The 20,963-nt window shown below is 49.8% G+C and overlaps 1 protein-coding gene across 2 annotated transcripts in view; it reads left to right on the top strand.

The window, feature by feature from the left end:
* Positions 1 to 1,330: 1,330 nt before the first annotated feature.
* The window catches only part of LOC146177634 (uncharacterized), a 130,502-nt gene continuing 110,869 nt past the window's right edge, over positions 1,331 to 20,963 (top strand). For both annotated transcript variants that reach the window (XM_084580525.1, XM_084580524.1), the window contains exons 1-2: positions 1,331 to 1,427; positions 2,945 to 3,015. In XM_084580525.1, the coding sequence (XP_084436651.1) occupies positions 2,964 to 3,015 (52 nt within the window). In that variant the 5' untranslated portion in view covers positions 1,331 to 1,427; positions 2,945 to 2,963. The remainder of the gene's footprint in view (positions 1,428 to 2,944; positions 3,016 to 20,963) is intronic.

Here is a 20,963-nt window from a genome sequence, read left to right as displayed (position 1 = left end):
AGTTTTAAACATGCGTGTGCTTGGTGCTTTCGCAGAAGACAGCGTGTAGCATCATATGTGGAAACCCAAATAAGACTCATAGTTCATGCTGGTTAAATCAGAACGTCGTGCAAAAACCTAACGAATGTAATCCACTTTTGATGGTGTCTTGAAGGAAGTGTTAAAACATCTGACCTACATCAGTTCGCGCATAGACAATGACCACCGGTGCAGTTTCTTAGCTCGACCTTAAACGCGCCAGGCGATGATGGAGGCGTCCGGTGCCCGCGTATAGCATGTGCTCACATTCGAGTTCATAAAAGCAATGGCCATAAAATCTTTCATGTCCTTTTGGACGGTCTTTGGCGAAATTTATAGACACGCGGAGGTCGCACTTGGTGGACAAAATGTCTCCGCACTCGAGCTTTGGCCTTTCCTACCAAGCGTTCTCATGAGTACACAAGTTTTCAAGGCTTCTTTCGTAAATGGCGACGTCACTGTCCTTAGCGTCGTAATGTTTGAAGCAGCCAACCCAGACCAATCTCTCAGATGTAACAAGCTCAACATTCTTGTTTGAATCGCGCCGACACCACCAGGTGACGCTAATTGCGCGAGAGGTAGCCAAATAAGGCCTGCCCGCGCGCGCCCCTAGAAACTCTTCCAAACTAATAATCTTCCGCTCTTTCAATGCTGTTATTGTAGGTAGTAAATTAAAACGACAGATCTCAGTTAGTGCTACTTCACTTGACAATGTTTTGAAGTAATACTTTTTAGAACACTAGAAAATTATTGAAACTGCTCTCAGACCACTAGGGTACCTATAACTTTTGTGAATGGAACCGTAGCTTTCCTGTAGCTTTTGTGAACAAAACCGTGACGGATAACGCTAGTTTAAAATGTAGCCGTTAAATACATTCCTGCATGAATAACCTTTGCTTTACGCAGGTTAGCAGTCGATAAACTGACGGAAACCCACAGTGTCGAATACTAAGCCGGGACTACCATGGAAGCTGTATTACATTTTATTCAAAAAGAGCGGCAGCAAAGCAGCTGACGCAAAAATAACCTGAATATCTTCCCAATCGCTCGCATTTAGACTTCGCTGACTGCGTCATATATTCCCTTTAAAGGCACACCCGGCGAGTAGTATCAGTGCTCTTTCATGAAGCAGAAATAAAATTCATAAAAATAAAAAGAAGGTACTGCTAGACACGGGATAATGATTTATGCACAAGTTGGCTATTCACATTTCGAGCGAAACGAGCGCCCCCACATCTAGCGCAAATGCCCATATCTCCATATGTTATTTGATGACACTAATCTTTTCAAACAATATAAAATGCGTTTTCCATGCATGGTCCACTTACGTTTTCATAGGAAGACCATTTGCACCTACAAAATCTACTTTGGTAAATTCTGTTGACTTCTGAGAGTCGTCTACGCCTTCGGTATGTTATCACCGAGAGCATATGAGATATTTTGTATTCCTGTACATTCAATGTTCTTTCATTCCTGTACGCCAGCTCGAGCACAGGGACCCACAAGTGACCCATATTGCACTGGAATTTGATGAGATATATAGACTCTTACCATTAACGCTAAATGAGCCCTACTCCAGAAGTGGTGCCATTGGTGAGAGCGTAAATTTCAAAACCTTAAATAGGCACTTGAGCTTGAGAGGCGTATTTGAAGCCGTTATGTCTAACCTTTACTTGCCTGAGTGGTTAATGAAGCCCAAAACCTTTGACGCAGTGAACGAGATCACGGGTAACGCCTGTTTGTCTGTGTAAATATTGCTTCCAGATGGATGTTACCCATTCTTATATTCGCCTCCATCGGTAGCAACGTTCCTAGCCCAGACATAATCCCATCTCCTTCCATAAAACGAATCAATGCCTAAACGGCCCTGTTTGCAATTAGAAATATTTCCAGTATCAATGTTTTATTGTAACATTTTATTGACAGTCATCTACGTTAGCAGTCGAAAAGAGCACCCAGAAGTTCCTCTAGTAAAATTCGATCTACAAGGTCAGTGATTTTATGCACCACTCATGGAGTTATGTCACAGCTGATCGGCATAAACAATTTTTTTTACTATCTTGGGATCAAGGCGGACAGCATCAAGCAGTGACACCTGTCCTTAAATATGAATGAAATAGCCCTCATACACATGACAATGCAATAAATAAAGTGCAGTCAATTTTCTCTTAGGACCTCTCTTCACCTGTAAATGTAGGAAACTTGTGCCAAAATGAGTATTGTATTTTTTAGTAATTTTGAGTAGACGAAACTTTCGTGAAACTTAATTTCCTTACAAAAAAATAAACAGTGGGTTGGCGCGCAATGAGTGCTTCTTAATCGGCGACGTAAAGTCATTCAGTCGTCAGTGAAAAGTGTTGTTGGCACCGAATGTTTTATTAAGGTATTCTATTTGTCCATGCCGAAATGCTTATTACAGAAAGGTTTTGGTCAAATACTCTTCTGCTTCTCGAAATATCATAAATTTATCTCCTGTATACTCAAACTACGGCATACCTTTTATATTTTAAATATCGAAAAAAGAACATTTTCCTTATCAGCACCCCCTAGTTGGTTGAGTAGTTACGGCGATCGATTACTTAACTTAAAGACGCGGAATGGAATGTGTTTTCTTTCTTCGAGCCTTAAAGGTAGGCGCCCATACACTGAGTGATTTCAGTGCTCGTTAAAAAACCCCAGGTAGTCAAAATTTCCGAAGCCCTCCCCTACCGCGCCCACACAGCCCCAGTCGCTTTGGGACGTTAACCTCTATAAATAAAACTAAACCACTTTGCTCATCAAATAGTGCCTGGTGTTCTCTATAATTTCCGTGCAATTATATTTAAAAACACTAAGACATCTAAGTGACTACCGCAGCAGTAATAGTGTAATCAAATTTTATTACACGTTCAACCAGTTCCATAAAACGAAATTTTCTCATTTACAGCGTCAAGTTGAAAAAAAAAATGCTTCTTCTTCCTTTCTTTATTATGTCCTTTGGACTGTGCGCTACGGAAAGTAAGTGTTCTAGGTGTTTTTTAATAACTTGAAAGGAAAACGGTAATTCTGTAGTAAATAGCCCTAACCTTTATATACAGAGGTGCTGTTTGCGTTTTATTTAGTGCTTGTTAAGGCGCCCAAATATGACATGTACTTGAAGAACTATCAGCCAAATAGATGAATCTATATGTGCTTACAGCCGATATTAAGTTATGAAGCGACCGGTGCAATCCTAGGCATCAAGATAATGGTAGAACTGTACTTTATGTGCCATAAAAAATGTGTTCAAGCCCGCACTTCCCTCTCGACATCATGCGGATACTAGATTTAAAAACAGAGAGTTTGTTTTTAACTGAAGCCATCCTTTCGTGATGTGTATTTCTGGGAAGCATGCGTAGCATTCAGGCGTGCGCCATCAGTAAGGTTTCGTAAGTACAAAAACACCCCATGATCAAGCAGTAAAACGCGCTTCTTGAAAAGACCGTGGATGCATCACAAGGTAATGATGATATTTCTCTAGGGATTGGATGATATAATCCATTAAAGGTCAGGTTCCTTGTTGTTCTTCAAATCTTCCGCACCTCTCCAAGGTGCTCGACGATTCGGCAGGCCACGTGCAGATCACACAGATACTCATTGAGATGCAGGACAAACTTGCAGTAACAAAAAAAATTAACTTTATACGACACAAACACAGTATACAGAAAACTTATTTGCACGAGGCAGATAGGCGACCCACTTCACATGCAGGGACTGAACGAAAGACTAACTGCAAAATGAGGGCATAGCTATTTTTACGACTTCTCAGTCGGGGCGTGCCTGCTACGCTACCTTCGTCGACGACCAGCATCAGAACCATAACAGCCGGTGGCCGCGCATCGCGCTCTTAAATAGCCAGCGCAGAAAATTCCAGGCGCGGAGGAGGAGCGGAGACAGCTTAGCGCTGCCAAAGCTGTGCCTCACCCCCTCGGCTTTCTAGAAAGAACTTGAAGTTAGTAGAAAGCCATCGTCAGCGTGCGCGGCCCTCTTAGTGAGGAGGAGGGCCAGGTCCGTGCGGGGGAGGGGTGGACGCGTGAGTCAACCCATGTCGACGAGGGCGAGGAGGCGCAGCGCGGTGGTCGAGATTGCGCAATCGGTCACATCGCGTTTAAAGTGCTAGAAATTTCCATCGCCCATTTCTGCGGTGCGCGCGGCGAAACATCACAGAATGGGCAACCGCGAGGCCTTACAATTCCTACTTTATTTCAATACGGAATCAGGTCTACACGTGAGGTAATCAGTTAAAAGTGTCGTTGAAGTTAATGCACGGGTTTAACACAGAAGCCAAAACATCTGCAGGGTTAGCACGATTACGAAAACCCGATGTAGTCAAAAGTAATTTAGCGATGGATCAGAAAACCAAGTTTCAAAGGTGTGTCATTAGAACCGAGCCCGAAAGCCTTGAAACCCTTGTTCGACATGAACCCTCTCAGCTGACCAACAGGTTCGCGCGGCTTGGTTTTAAATTACTTATATGTTACATTCTGTATATTATATTATGTTCTATTACATTATATTACATTATATTATAATATTATATTATATTTCTTGTATTTCCTTTATATTTCCTTCAAGTGACCTTTCACTCAATGTGTTGGCTGAAGAGTATGAATAAGATTAAATGCACAAGACGCAAGTCAAGAGAGAGAGCGCCATCAAGGCATGCACTAAACTCCGAGATCCCAGAACATTGAAACCAACACTAACTAGCAGAACCTATAATTGGAAGGACTGCAAGCGTAATTTGCTAAATGCGGTGAAAAATATGAAATTGTGGAAAGTTTGAATCCACAGCTGCTGTGACTGCAAACTCTGCGCGCACATATGAATGCGGGTGAAAGGTCAATTACTCGAGGGAGAATCTACAATGCGTGTCACAGAAGGGAGTTATTTACCATGTACTGCCACACAGAACCGGGTTAGGTGAAAGAATATTGGAGAGGCCGTTGCCCTGCAGTGGGTATAGTCATGCGGATGATGATGATGATGATGATGATGATGATGCCACACTTTTATGACCAAAAGTTGATGGCTCCACAAACAGTCCAGCACATGAGTTTTGCTCCACTTCATCTCCATTCCAGCCTGAGAGGACGGAGAAGCTGAGAACTCAAAAACGTTTTAGTCAAATAAATAAGATGAAATGCGTGAATAATTAATGGTCGTAAGACATTTATAAATCTTATGCAGCGCTAGATATAACACGCTTGGAGGTCCAGTGGTTAGGGCACTCGACTACTGTGCCATAGGATGCGGGATCGAATCCCGAAGGCGGCGGCCGCTTTTCGAGGAGGCAAAAAATAAGGCAGCAATGTGCTGTGCGATGTCAGTGCATATTAAGGAACCCCAATTGGTCGCAATTTTAAGGAGCCAAGCCTCGTCTGCCATGTTGTTGTTGTTGTTATGAACTTTATTTTTCCACCGATGTAGGAGGCTCCCAACTCCCCGCCCCCGGCACGCAGGCCTATGGGACGGAGGTCGGGGCCTCCGCGACTAAAGACAGGCGAAGTGACAGTGTTTCTTCGCGGCTTCAGCCGCCAGGCGGACAGCTTGCTGCTGGTTGGCGGGGGACTCGCTCCGCAGTAGCAGTTCCCAGGCTTCTCTACTATTTATGTTTTCCTTGGCGCCAGGGGAATCAAGGCATTGCCAGATTATGTGATCCAGAGTACCCCTTTCTCCGCAGGTTTCGCATTTGTCGTCCGCCTTTTCCTCCACTTGCGTGTGGAAAAGCCAGATGGGACTTGGGAAATTCCCAGCTTGCAGGCGCCGCCAAGCGACGGCCTCCTTGTTAGTTAGCGTTCGGTCCGGTGGTGGCAGGGACCTTCTCCTAAGTCTGTAGTGTTCTAAAATTTCCTTATAAGTTTGCAGCCTCTCGTCCATCCCATCGCAATCAGGCGGCTCTACGGCTGCCCGGAAGTAGAGAGCTCGGGCTAGCTCGTGCGCCGCCTCGTTGCCGGGGACAGACTCGTGCGCGGGGGTCCAAATAATTCGAATCTTTCTTTCAAGTTTTCCTTTCTCTAAAATTTTGGCTGCCTCCGTCGAGACCCTCCCTTTTGCAAAGTTCCAGACAGCTGTTTTGCCGTCACTAATAACTATGCTGGCTTCTGTTCCAACGCAAGCGAGCGCTATTGCAACTTCTTCAGCCGTGTCTACATTTCGGCTTCTAACGGACGCGGCGGTGGCGGGCACGCCGCGGCCGTTGACGACCACAGCCACCGCCGCCCCCGACTTCCCGGTAGCCGCGTCCACGTAGGCGACCTCCTCCGGCTTCATTTTCCCCGCTTTCTTTGCGAGCGTCTCGGCCCTCTTTTGTCTCCTCTCCTTGTTGTACGTAGGGTGCATGTTTTTAGGTAGGGGGGGCACTATTATATATTCGCGACACTCTCGTGGAATGTCTACTTTGTGGCTTGTTCCTCTATCTGACTGCAGTCCCACCCAGCCAAGGATGGTTCTGCCCGTGGTGGTTCTGCTTAATCTTCCTAGTTGCGCCATGCGCACAGCCTCCGCTAGTTCCGTCCAATTGTTGTGCACCCCCATTTCGAGGAGGCGTTCAGTCGAGGTCGAGATGGGTAGTCCCAGAGCCCTCATCGCGCATCGTCTGATGAGTGCGTCTATTCTCTGCTTTTGGTCTGATCTAATGTTTAGGAATGGTATGGCGTAACATATGCGGCTAGTGATGTAAGCCTGCATTAGTTTCAGGAGGCTTCGTTCATTAAGGCCCCGACCCTTGAGTGCGGTTCTCCTGAACAGACCCGTGACTTGCGTGGCGTGCGTGTTCAGTTTCTTTACTGTTGTATCGTTATACCCATCTGCTTGTAGAAACAGCCCCAGGATCCTAATCTGTTCGACTTTTGGCACTATTTGCCCGTGTACTGTTACGCTGATGTTTATCTGGCGTTTACACCTGAGCGCCTTCGGGTTGTAGATAAACAGTTCCGATTTTTGTGGAGAGCACGAGAGGCCCCTTTCGGCCGCGTAGGACACCACGGTGTCCGCCGCCGCTTGCAAGCCCTCCTCGATGCTCGCGTCACTTCCCTGGGTAACCCACAGGTTGACGTCGTCCGCGTACATGCTGAATTTCAAGTTTTCCACTTTCCTCAGTTCTGCCGGGAGGTTTCGCATGGAAACATTAAAGAGGAACGGGGACAGCACCGAACCCTGTGGCGTACCCCTGCTTCCTAGTTTGACGGTGGAGGATTCAATGTCCTGAAACTTTATCTTTATCGTTCTACCCAACAGGAAGTCTTTTACGTAGTCGTACGTTTTCTTTCCGACCCCCAATTCTTGGAGGCCGGAAAGAATTGCCGCGTGCTTTACGTTATCGAATGCCTTTGTCAGGTCTAGACCTAGTAGTACCCTCGCGTCCCTGGTTTCGCTTTCTATGATATCGTGTCTCAAGCGGAGCATTACGTCCTGTGTGCACAGGCCGGGCCGGAACCCAACCATTTCGTGCGGCCACAGGTCGTTAAGCTCCATGAAACGCGTTAGTCGCGTTTGGACTACCCACTCCATCAATTTCCCTATACAGGATGTTAGAGAGATTGGTCGTAAGTTCTCTAGTTTAGGGGTTTGCCTGACTTCGGTATCAAAATTACGTTTGCCGTCTTCCACTGTTGTGGGAGGCGGCCTCTTTCCCATACGATTCTCATGTATTTGGTGAGCGCGCGGATGGAATTATCGTCCAAATTTCGGAGAACCTTGTTTGTGATTCCGTCTGGGCCGGGAGCCGATTTTATTTTTAGGCCTAATATTTCGGCGCGAACCTCCGCCTCCGTGATAGACGCGTCTAGGGCCTCGTTTAAGAGTCCTTCGTAATCCGGCAGGAGTAAGGTTTGTGTGTCGCCTACGTACATGTTAATTGGTGTCGCCATCACTTCCCCGTCCGTGCCCTCGAACGCGTGTCTGGCTTTCGTCAGTCTTATGCCCGATTGAGTTTTTGAATTGTCAGGATCAAGTAGGTGTCGGAGTAGGCTCCACGTATTAGCAAGGCTCATGTTCCCTTCCATCTCGTCACACCTACTACACCAGTTTTGTTCGCAAAGTTTTACTGCGTAATCTTCAATCTCTTTGTTATATCTTGCTATCCTTCGCCTAAAGGTTCCTGTTCCATCTTTGCGACCGGAGACGCCTCTCCATGCCGCATTTTGCTTCCCACATGTGAAGGAGTTTGCTGTCAACCGTCACCGGCGCATCGTCCTCCCGTAGGGTCGTGGTTGCTTTCTCTACTTGTTTCTTAAGCGTCTCTGCCCATTGCTCTATGTTTTGGATTTCATCTCCCGATTCGCAGTTTTCTCTGATTTGCCTAAACCTGTCCCAATCGGTGATTTTGGGTTTTTTGAGGCGACGCGTTTTGACGCCCTTGCTGAGGGTGAGAGCCAGAACAAAGTGGTCGCTGCCACAATTTTGAGCTGTGTTTTTCCAGACTGCGTCTCCCGTGTTTTTTCCTAGGGTAAGGTCCGGGGTGGTTGCACAGACGCATTTTCCCATCCTGGACGGACAGCTAGGGTCCGTCAGGAGGGTGAGGCCGAGCTCATGTATGTCCTCCCACAGTTGCCTACCCTTGGGGTCGTGTCTATTATAGCCCCATTCTTGGTGGGCGGCATTGAAGTCTCCTAGAATTATAAGAGTATTGCTTCCTGCTGTTTTGATCGCTTTGCGGAAGAGGGCGCGGAAACGTACCTTTCTCTGCTGGGGGGTGCTGTACACATTTAAGATGAAGAGACTAGCCTCTTTCTTGCGACCAGTGATAATTTCTATTAATATAGCTTCGATGCCTCGCGAGTTGACATCATGCTCGACTACCGCTATGTGTCTTTTAACTAGCGTGGATACGCGGGATTTTTCTCCCCGATCACCGTTGAATGCCTGATATCCCGATAATTTTGGTAGACCTTTTCCTGTTTCCTGAAGGGCTATAGCTAAAGGTTTTTCTGCGCTCTGCTCTAAGTGCTGTTGCAAGAGCGCTCGCTTTCGTTGGAAGCCGCGGCAGTTCCACTGCCACACCAGAGAGTCTATTTTTACTGCGCCTGTCCATTTTGTTGAATTTGGGTCACAGTCTTTTCTAATGTAGTGAGCCTCTCGGCGAAGGCGTTCTGCATCGCGGTGAATTGCGTCTGCGTTTGATTTACCGCACCCATTAATTGGGTGAGGAGGGTCTAGTTTCTTTCAAATCTTGCTTCGTATTTAGCGCCCAGTCTCCTTTCTAATGCCACCAGCGAATCCGTCTCGTCCCCTTTACGGTTTTGCGGGGGTGGCCTGATTGTTTCAGTAATCATTTTCTCCTCTTCATTATCCCTCGGCTCAGGGCGCGCGACTACGAACTTTGTAGGCGGGGAAGAGGGCATCTGTTTCTGTACCTGTTTTGGGGGTACCAGTTGGTTCCTCGGTGGAGGAGGGGGGTACTCTTTTCCATTCTTAAATTTGAATCTCTGTAGTGAGCGTGCTGAGCATGCTCTTGAGCTCTCGATTCTCTTTTTCTAGTTTTTTAGTTCTCTCATCTGCCTCCCTATTTACCTGGGAACTGCTAACCGTGAAGCTTACCGTTTTTCGATCTTCGCTCGGACTGCGTCTGCGTGCAGGTGGTCCCCATGACGTCTTGGGGTCCCGTGTAAAGCACCCGGAGCTGCTGGCAGTGGATGAGTCGGCCAAAGTCCTCGAACTGGAGCGCCTTCGTCCAGAGCTGGATCGGTCCCTGGTACCGGAGCTCGAGCGGCGTCGCGTAGAGTTGGCGGTGGCTCCTTCCTCCAGCCTTGGGAAGTCCCCCTCTTTGGCTGTGAAGTGGTGGCAGTCCTTGCTGTTTGATCTCGATCTCCTTCTTAGTAGCCGGGGGTCCTCTTCAGCATTTCTGGTTCTTGAGCGTCCTTCTCGCTCGCAGTTTTGCGTTGCATCAGCCATTTTCAGTTGTTCCTGCTGACCCAGTTTTTTCTCCCGACGTCTTTTTTGGTGATGTATGGGTTCTATATATCTCCCGGCATCGCTTGTCGCCGAGGAGGTGATTCTTTCCGCATAGCTGGCACCTCGGTTCGCACAGATGACCTTCTTTCGGGTTTTCTATGCCGCATCGGCGGCACTTTTTATTCGTCGGATCCGGACAGGCGTCTGCCATTTCGGAGTTCGCCATCGGACTCTTGCATTGTAAGCTTTTCAGGTCGAATCATCATTGCCGTGAAGTCTAAGTCGAACGACGCCTCATCAGCTGAGCGTTTCGTTGCCCGTTCGTGAGCCCCGGCGCCGCGGCTGCTGTATCAACCACCGCCGGTCCCTCGGCCTTCGAAGGTCCAGTGCTTCCAATTCACCGTGCCGGAGCCTGCTCCAGCGGACGACCTTATCGACACCATCGAGACAGTCGTCGATGTCGGGGGGCTACAACATTTGCAGCCCCTCGGCTGGACCAAGTTCCTTGCAGCAGTCAGTTCTATGGCTCAAACCACGAAGATGGTTGCGGCGGGCAGTCTGCTCGTCGCAGGAAAGGAAGTACCGTTGGTGCAAATGGCTGCACCGGTGGTTTTGGTGACCGCTTTCCGGTTGCTCCCGTGCGTAGGTGACGATGTCCCCGCCGCTGCGCTCAGTCCTTACGGAAAAGTTCGAGCCGTCGCAGAACCGGTGTTTAAGGGAAAGACCCACGTCCGGAACGGATGCCGGCTGGTGAAGCTGGACATGCTGCGTGTGCCGCCCAGCTTCCTCTCTGTCGCGGGCCACCGCGTAATGCTCGAGTACCGGGGCATGATGTGGGTCTGCTCCCGGTGCGGAGAGGGAGGCCACGTCGGTGCTGAGTGTAGGGCGGTCAAGTGCGGACGCTGCTCGCCTTCGGCCACGATACCGACGCTTGCAGAGCGGCGTGCAAACGCTGCGGAGCCCAGCATGCGACGTCTGACTGCGTGTTGCCCAGGTCATATGTTGCCGTGACAGCCGCGTCTGGGAAACCTGCAGGCTTCACATTTCGGGAGTCTCGGGGCGAGCCAGAGCCTCCAGCCCAGGTTTACGGGGCCTCCCCCATCGAGGCAAAGGACGCCCTCCATGTGTCCCCCGAGCCCCATGAAAGCGGAAACGAGGACACAGCGTCTACTGCCACCACGGCGGCTAGCGTGAACGAGACCTCGGGCTTGTCTTCCGAAGACGAGGTGTCCAGCGCGGTGCCGTCTTCTGAGGACGACAGCGAGTCACCTGCCACTTCCCCCGCCCACTCTACGAAATCGGAAGAGGAAGCCGCCGCGTACCAGTCGCAGCACATGCAAGGAGAGGCTGGGGCAGCCACAGCTTCACACGTGAGGCAACACTCTTCTGCGGAGGCGGCGTCCCTTACCAGCGCTGTTGCAGAGCTGACGAAGACTGGACGCCCAGGAGCCGCGCGTACCACCCGTGCGTGTCTAGGTCGTGCAGGAAAGGCGCGTTCCACAGAAGACTCCAAGCGTCAACTATCGGCAACCGATGACAGCATCTGCCCCCATGAAACGAGTGAGAAAGGGCGATGACGGCACTATAATGGATGTCTCGGATAGTGACACGTAGCCACCGTGGCTCTAACATCAAGCGCCGCCGGCTCCTGTGGTCGCTCTTTTCCTCTTTCCCCACGGCTAGCGGCAGCGCGACCGCTCCCTGGGCAGCTCCCGCCGGTCACCGCTGGCCTCTGCGGGGATTTCAGCGTTTTAGCCTCGTCAACGAGTGCACTGAACGATAGACTGCGCGGGCCCTGCTGTGCGTGTGTTTCTGTACGGGACTGCGTTTCTGCAGTCGCCTGATGTACGCAGCGCTGCAGAGACTGCGTCTTCTATTGTGGAAGTATCTCTCTGGTCAACTGGACCGAGATGGAGAGGCGCGGTTGCTGCAGCGCTGGAACACCCGTTTCTTCGTCGTTCGGGACGCCAGGTTTGTTGTGCCAGCTTTGCCATACGAACCCCCCCCCCCCCCCGTTCAATTGTTTTGCCCTCTCTGTGGAATCATGTTTTTCATTATGTATATGTGCCATAGAGTGCTTTGTATACTGCTTTGTCCTGTGATTAATGTTCGTTTTTATATGTATGTACGTACCCAATAAATTCTCTTACCTCCACTAAGGCCTCTCTCATAGCCTAAGTCACTTTTAGACCTTCTACCCCTAAACCCAAACCGAACTACTAAATTGTTCGAACCCGCGACCACGGCGGCTGCGTTTCGGTGGAGGCGAAACGAAGTGGCATCCGTGTGCTGTGCGATGTCAGCGCACGTTAAGGATCCCCAGGTGGTCGAAATTACTCCGTAGCCCTCCACTACAGCCCCCCTTTCTCTCTATCCACTTTCACTCCCACCTTCCTCCCTTCCCTTACGGCGCGGTTCAGGTGTCCACAGAGCAAGTGTGACAAATACTGCGCCTTTCCCTTCCTGTGAACCAATTAGATTAGATTAGAAGTTAGATCCCCAGGTGGTTGAAAATACTCCACAGCCCTGCACTACGGCTCCCCTTTCTCTCTTTACACTTTCCCCTTCCACCTTCATCCCTTCCCTTACGGCGCGGTTCAGGTGTCCACAGAGCACGTGTGACGGATACTGCGCCTTTCCCTTCCTCTGAACCAATTATTATAATTATTATTATTAACTACTAAATAGTGCGCGGAAAAGCGATTGATGATGTGAGCATGTTGAAGGCACCGTCATGGATTCCCGTAATGACATTGCGTAGTTTATCCAGTTCGGTCCTGGTCGCATTAACCAGGCGACGCAAAGCAACAATAGCCTTAATGCAACTCACGCACGTTTCACCAGCCAGCTGCACTCGCGATCAAAGACGCTGTTCCGAGCGGAGATTTTGAATGGCGGGGCGGCCGAAGACCTGAGAAAACGCTTTTGAAGGTAAGCCAGGTGGTATGTCCAACTCGTGGTTTTTAAACCACATATTGGCTACATCGCTCAAGTAAAATGTGACGTTCTTGAGCTTACGATTGCCGTCCCAGTTGTGGTGACGGCTCAGCCGTTCGTAGGCGGACAGCCAATCGCCGACGTCGTCCTCGCTGCTGCCACTGAAGGTTGCTGAGTCCCGTTGGCGTAGGGTACCAGAGCAGGTGACGGGCGGAGCTGGGCGCAGTGAAGTCGGCTCCGTCATTGGGGTGGTCAGCGTTCGGCTGCGAAGTTCCAGGGCGAAAAGTGAGTGGGAACCCGGGATGTACCTCCACCAAATGAAAATATGATTTATTGGCTTGTTCTGACGGCTAACGCTGCCAGTCCTTCGGGCACGGCAAGGGAGAATTATCAGCCGCACGGCGCAGCTACAGCGCAAGCGATGGCAGCGGAGGCAAGTGATGACAATCGCGATTCCGTGGAGCTGTGTGTTCTATCTTTCTTAGAAACTTTAAATATTTAACGTACTACCCCAACCGAAATATGAATTTATTCATTATAGCATGTGTAAAGAGGAAGATGAGTTTCGGAGGCATGCGCACCGCGAACGCATGGGCGCGAAATCGGGTTGTAGAAGAAGCCTCGGACTGATGCTTCAGCGAGATCTCTTTCTCGGATCCCCAGGCTACGAAACGACATTACAACTTGGTGGAGTGTGCTGATTCGACTACCATCCTGGAGCTACGCAGCCGCACCATTACACCAACAATGACAACCGATGTGAGCCAGCCCTCTGCATCTTCGCCAACCCCCGTCGTGTGCCCAGGAGCGCTCCTACAGCGTGACCCGGCCATAATCAGCGGCACTGATGATCACGATGTGGAGGATTGGCTTGCCTCTTACGAGCGGGTAAGCGGCCGCAACGGTTGGGACGAAGCCCTGAAGCTCACCAACGTCGTATTCTACCTGACGGCGTTGCCAGTCTCTGGTACCACAACCACAAAGCAGAGTTCACCACCTGGTCAGTTTTCAAGCGGGCCTTGTCCGATATCTTTGGCCGCCCTGCTGTTCGAAAGCTGCGTGCCGAACAGCGCCTGCAACACGGTGAATCCTTCACCAGCTATATAGATGATGTTGTGAGTCTGTGCACATGTCTCGGCTCGTCCATGCCGGAAACTACTCGCGTCGGGCATATTTTAAACGGCATGGAAAGCAGACGCCTTTCATATGCTTGTCGCTCGCAACCCCAACACCGTTGCCGAAGTCTTTACGCTTTATCAGACATACGATGAGCACCGCAAGCAGCGCATTCCTGCCCCACCACTATCCATACAGTTCGATTCACTATCAAGCTTGGCTGTGTCGGCGACCAGCTGCTCGCTGCTCGACCAGATCAAGGACTTTGTGCGCAAGGCGGTCGCCCGACAATTATCTCTTCTGCAAAGCGTTCAAGGCCCTCCTTCTAACCTAGCCCCAAGCATTCAAGCTGTGATTCGGGATCAAGTGGCTGAGCCGCTACCAATCACTACTCAGCAAGTTCCAGTCGCAGCGGTGGCTACGTACACCGACATCCTAAGACGCCCCAGCACCGAATCGCACATCTCGTTCCGCCCTCCCCCTCTCGCCTGCCCCTTTCAATCCTCCTCGGCCGACTTCTGTTCCTTCGGACCCTTGGCGTACTCCGGACAATCTACCAATTTTTTACGCGTGTGGTGCTGCTGGACACATTATGCGTTACTGTCATCGCCGCGTCGTCCCGCCTGCTGAATATACGGGGGAATATACGGGCCTGCTTAATATACGCCACGTCCCTGTTCTGCAGACCTTGATTCTGCTACCGATCGACCACCTGCTCGCCGCCGCTCTCCATCACCGGGGCGCTCGATTTCACCGATGCGTCGCTACACCAACGAGCCTCGGGAAAACTAATTAGTGCAGTTCTCGAGGCAAGACCTCCGAGTGCGTCGAACAATATAAGGCTTCGTTTCGTCCCTGCGAATGTGATTGAAGATTTTTTTGGAGGGTGTGACTGTCTTAGCCCTTGTGGATACTGGCGCTGCTGCGTCTGTGATGAGCCGCAGGCTACGCAAAGTGACGACTCCTTTGCCTGACCTTTCGCTTCACACCGCTAATGCTCAGCGTGTCTTGCCTTTGGCGGCTTGCACAGCCAGGGGTTTCATTCAAAGCTTCCTATATACCATAGAACTGGTCGCTCTGTCGTCATGCTCACATGACCTTATTTTATGGTGGGACTTTCTCTGCGACCATCACGCCATCATCAACTACGCTCGCGCCGAAATCGAACTTCGCCCGTTCAACGCCCCTTCGGATATCGATTTGTTTCCTGCGCCCAGCAAGCTGACTGTGACTGCCGACATCGAGGTCACTCCGCGCTCATCTATTACCCTTCCTGTTTCCTGCCTCTCCACACCTGACGGCGCCATCATATTCTCCCCGTCCGAGAGCTTCGCATCACACCACGCCCTGCTTCTACCCTACGCTGTGCTCACTGTCCAAGACGGCTGCAGCCTAATTCACGTTTGCAACCCTTTGCTGAGCCCCGGCTCTTTGTTCCGTGGTGAGTGCCTTGGTATTGTACAGCTTATCGATGGCGTGATCATCCCGGACATTTGCACTGATTCCTCTCTTTCTGTCGTCTCACTTGCTTTGCCTGAGCCTGCTTCTTCCGATGCAGCCGAAGCCTTTGTTGGTTCTGTTCACGCTATAGCCTCGCCCCACAACAGCACTCCCAACTTCTTCGATATTTCAAAAAGCCACCTCGGCCGCACGGCTACCGTCACCCACGAGATTGATACCGGTACCCACAAGCCACTGCGCCAGCGTCCATACCGTGCCTCGGCAGCTGAACGACAGGTTATTGAAGACCAAGTTGACGACATGCTTCAGCGGGGTGTCATTCAGCCGTCCAGTAGTCCGTGGGCCTCGCCTGGCGTCCTTGTCAAGAAAGAGGATGGCACTATACGATTTTGCGTCGATTATCGGCGCCCTAACAAGATCACACGCAAAAACGTCTATCCGCTGCCTCGAACTGATGACGCCATAGACTGTTTACAAGGAGCTGATTCTTTTCGTCGTTAGACCTGCGATCAGATTATTGGCAAGTACCCCTAGCGGATACCGCACGCGCCAAGACTGCTTTCGTAACACCTGATGGCCTATACGAATTCAACGTCATGCCCTTCGGACTTTGTAACGCGCCGGCTACTTTTGAGCGCATGATGGATTCGATACTCCATGGCCTAAAGTGTAAAACTTCTCGGTGCTATTTAGATGACATTGTAGTCTTCTCTTCTGATTTAGAGAGCGACCTTCTCCGCTTCGAGTGCGTGTTGAACTGTTTGACACAAGCTGGGTCCAACTTAACCTGAAAAGGTGTCGCTTTGGCGCTCGTGAACTGATGATTTTAAGCCACGCATTTTCCAAAGATGGCGTACTTCTAGATCCTGCAAAGCTCCGCGCCATTGCCGAGTACCCGAAGCCTTCCACTATGAAGGAGCTCCGCAGCTTTATTGGCCTATGCTCTTATTTCCGACGTTTTGTTCGAAATTTTGGGACTATTATCGCGCCTCTGACGAGCCTCCTGCGCGGCGACAACGACCTGACCGGTTGATCAAACGCCTGTGACACCTCTTTCACAACCCTGCGCCGTCTCCTCGTCTCACCTCCCATTTTACGGCACTTTGATACGACTGTTCCCACTCAAATTCATACCGATGCTAGTGGCGTTGGCCTCGGCGCTGTTCTTGCGCAACGAAAACCCGGTTTTGAAGAATACGTCGTTCGCAACCGGAGTTCGCAAGCTATGCAGGGGCAAATAACTGTGTCCTGATGACAGGTATATAGAACATGGATTTTCACCTCTGCAGCTTTAGCGCTAACTCGCCGGGGAACGGCCCCGGACCACACCAGCTTTGAAGGCGTCAGGCTGCTGACGCAGGGTTTCCAGGTGGAGCTGCCGGCCGCATTCCTGATATGCGGCCGAAGCCCTCGATGAATCGCCGGTGACATCAGCTACCATTGTCCCTCTAACTCCGCCACCAGTGCCGTACCTTCGGAAGATTACACGACAGACCCAAGCTACTGCAGTCCAGCAGGAGCAACTAGGGCGGACACAAGTGACTGCATCCTGTAATACGTACGGCCTGCGGAGAGCATATGTGATGATAGACGTTTCTGTAAATGAGAACAACAATCGATAAACGCTTGAGATTTGAAAATCTGTCGTCCCACCTAACGTCCTACCTGTCGTGATGGGTTGTTCCGAATGATGTTCGTCTCAGCTGTACACATTTAATGCCGGCGTTCAAAAAAATGAATGAGACACCACACTATTGGACGCCTCCATAAAGTTAACAAAACTGTCGTCAACCGGAGCAAAGGTGAAGTGGCCTAAAGTGGACGAAGCGCAGAATTGATAGCCCGGTCTCTATGCAGCGCTGAAAGGTGGGCTGGCTGGGATGCATTCGTGACGGAACAAATAAAGCGCAAAATAAGTACGAAAGAAGGAAAGAACGATGCAGACAAGCGCTAATGGGCAATTGGTTTTTATTGCTCACATACGCAATATATACAGCGTGTTTCACCTAAGACTTTACATATTTTTAAAATATAGGGATATTAAATTTTAGTGCTGATTCTTTTTTAACTATTGTGTTAAGTGTCAAGAAAAATTAGGTGTTCTAAAAGGTACTAAATAACTAATAATTACCTGAGAATACTTATTAACTTTTTATTTATACCAGCTAGGAGGCACTTTTAAATTGCAACAGTGAGCTGCCGGTGTAAGAAGGCCAAATAGATTTTTAAACGACAAGAAAAGCACATTTATTAGGCACTGCGGCACTGACAATTCTGGCCACCTTCGACGAGCGAAAACGAAAGCTAGCAGACGAAGCGCGCAATTATGCGCGCCCATTAGTGACGCTGTCGTGACGTCACCTGACGTATCAAGCCGCCCGGAGGCGGCTGCTGCCGCGCCCGAAATGCTCGTCTGGAGCTGGGTCATCCTATCACGGCCGTGTTTCATCGGCTGTCTGACTCTGCTTAACCGAAAGCAGCAGTCGCGGTATTTCTTTGGCGCCATCCAATTTTTACTTCCTTTTGGTTTGCACTGCATGAACGGCTGTTTGTAGCTCGCGGACAAGTTTGTTCGAGTGCTGGTGCCGATAATTTCGGACAGGATCTCAATTCTTTCTGGAAATACGTTCGAGAGCAAGAAAACTTCTCGATGTTCTTGGATACTGTGGTCCTTTTCTCTCTGCGATAAATTTAGTTGCAGCTTGTGTTTAACAAGAGTTAGTGCGGAACATTTTGATCACTGCATACAAATGTTCTCTTAATATGCCACCCAGTTTCGATGACAAGTGAGAATCAGTATCGCAACGGTAAACGCATAGAGGTTTTGAAAATTAGTTTATTGAAAAGTTGTGTATCTCAATACCGACTACACAGGAACAGTCATTGCACACCATTCCTTAAAGTACATGTTCGAAGTGACCTCCTTGCATTGCAATGCACGCCATCAAGTGATCTTTCACTGAATTCACTGCTCGCATGATTCTTAAGCAACATTCTCAATTGTCGTTTTGATTGTTTTAGGTCGTCAAGGCTCACCGGATCTGATTCGTACATCTTGCTCTTTAAGTAACACCACAAAAAAATCGAGTGGGTTCAAGTCCGGCGAAAGCGGAGGTCAGGCAATTGGTCCGCTGCGCCCAATCCACAGTTCGGGGAAGGGACTGTTTAAGAACTGAATAACTTGGATCGCCGAATGTGGAGGCGCTTCATCATGCGGAAACCACATTGATCTCAAAGCATTTAGTGGTCAGTCGGAAACAAAATTGTACCCCCCCCCACACACACACACACAATTCCTTAAATTAACTCTCGCCAGTGAAATTAGCATCAATAAAGTAAGGGTCACCAATGCGACTCCGAAAATTCCTCATCACACGTTTGCCGACCACTGAGTTTGATGGTGGTGTGGGCGCAGCCAATGTGGGTTCGTCTGGGACCAGTAGTGTTTTTTATTCACATTGATCACCCCGTTCCTGCCGAATTGGGCCTAGTCAGTCCACAAAATATTTTGCAAGATGATACGCTTCTGATCACATTGAATTAGGCACCAGTTTCAAAGTGCAACCTTTTTGATGGTCACTCGCCATCAATTCCTGATGCAGACACATGTGGTAAGGGTGGTATCTGCGCACTGACAGAAGCCACTAAACAGTGGAGGTACTGGCACCGGTCGCTTGAGCGATTTCTCTCACGCTAGCTTCTGGCTTCGCGGTGATGTACGTCATCACAGCGGTCTCATGTGATTCGGCTGCTGATGCTTTCCGCTTCCTTCTGTGCGGCTGTACAGATCCAGTCGTACAGAATCTATTGAAGATGCTCTTGAAAGTTGGTTGTGCAGACACACGAGAGGCAGGTTGCTTGGCCTTGTATAACTGTACTGCTAGCCTGCAATTTTCATTTCCACTGATGTAGGTAATAACAACATTTATCTTTTCATCAGTCTAAAAGTTGCACTGTACTGTCGAAGCCATTTCTCAATTGCTGCTGTGGCAGTAACTGAACATGCATCGAAAAATATCAGCGAAAGAGCAGAAGTGAGACGTGAAAAGCGCTGCTCATTATCTAGTAATAAAAAGAAAACGTGAAACATCCATTTGCGCGATATCTGTGCTTGCAGCTGCTTTTTCGTTTTGTTTGCCGCTCAGGGAGCCAAAGCTTGAAGGGGGAGAGCTGATGTGCCCATACCATCGGCGCTACGCCCGGCCCATGGCAAGCTTCGCCGCAATGCGTTGGTGATATCTTAAGATCGTACCAGACCATGGCGCAACGCCGGGCGCGAACTTCGCGAGCGGCAGCGGTCGCCTCCGGACGGCTGGATTTTCCCGCTGGCGACATTCCTCCGCATGCTTTGCAAAGTCTGAAAGAGGAGTCCACTCGGAGGAGTCGGAACGATATGATAAGATAGTGTCCATCGTGGACGACGCCTCACACACATAAAGAATGAAGAAAGGGTTAAATGCGGTGGTTGACTGCGTGCCGGTACTATATGCGCACATCACGAAAGGAAGAACAGCGTCCCAGTAGGTTTAATCAGCGGCAACGTACATCGTGAGCATATTCCGAGAGTATGATTGAAGCTCTCAGTGAGCCCGTTAGTTTGAGGGTGGTAGGTGGTGGTGGTTTTTTTTTTCGAAACGTTTGCCACAAGGCAAAAAGTTGAGAAAGGGGAATGGGATTCAGGAGATAGAAAGTTAAAAGAAGGAGTGAAGTCCAGTTGCGCTTATGTATTCGAGAGGTTGGCAGTGTAGCGATTGTCCATTTCTCATAGTCACAATCGCGGTGGTGGTTCGATGCATGATGCGACATTCGGCCAGTAGAGCTTCAACGCCGTTGGAAAGGAAGACGCGGCCTCAGTCACTCAGCAGCTCACGTGGCGCGCCGTGGAACAAATTGGTGCAGCAAAAACAGGGCAACTTCACGAGCAGTAGCGGCGAGTAGAGCGGCGGTATCGGCATACGAGGTGAGGTGGTCGATACCGACGATATTCCAGTGGTTCTCAATTACCGTGCATGGAAGTAGCCCATTAATGTCAAAGCCAACGCAATCAAAAGGACGGACCGGGCATGGACGTGGTTTCAAAGGGCCAGAAGCACGAAGTGTGGATGACTTGCGGCGCTGGCAGGCGATGCAGGATCGGACGGTTTTATCGAATGTAACCGTACATGCCGCGCCAAGAGAAGCGCTGAGAAATTCTTGAAACTTCTTGCCGGCACCAGGACCGGCACACTGAGGATAGGCATAGAAAGATGCGCAAATGTCTTATCCTAAATGGCGGGGAATGATGGGAAGTCACCGTCGACTATCAAGCATATAGTTGCGGCGGTAGCGAAGGCCGTGTCATACGGAAAAGTGTGGTGCTTGACGGCGTAAAGTCCGAGAAGGCGCAGCGTTGGGAGAAGTGAACACGATGTTGATAAGAGATGCAAGCCATGGGCTCTAGCGCTGCTACGCATACATATCGGCGATGGTTAGAGATGAGAGGACAGGATCAGCCGCCGAGGAGCAATCAGTGTGGCTGG

The sequence above is a fragment of the Amblyomma maculatum genome, chromosome 10 (genome assembly GCF_055883805.1).
Source record: "Amblyomma maculatum isolate TAMU_Amacu chromosome 10, ASM5588380v1, whole genome shotgun sequence".
NCBI classification, from domain to species: domain Eukaryota; kingdom Metazoa; phylum Arthropoda; class Arachnida; order Ixodida; family Ixodidae; genus Amblyomma; species Amblyomma maculatum.
The sequence above is the reverse complement of the archived record's forward strand: the minus strand, read 5'-3'. Positions and strand labels throughout refer to the sequence as shown.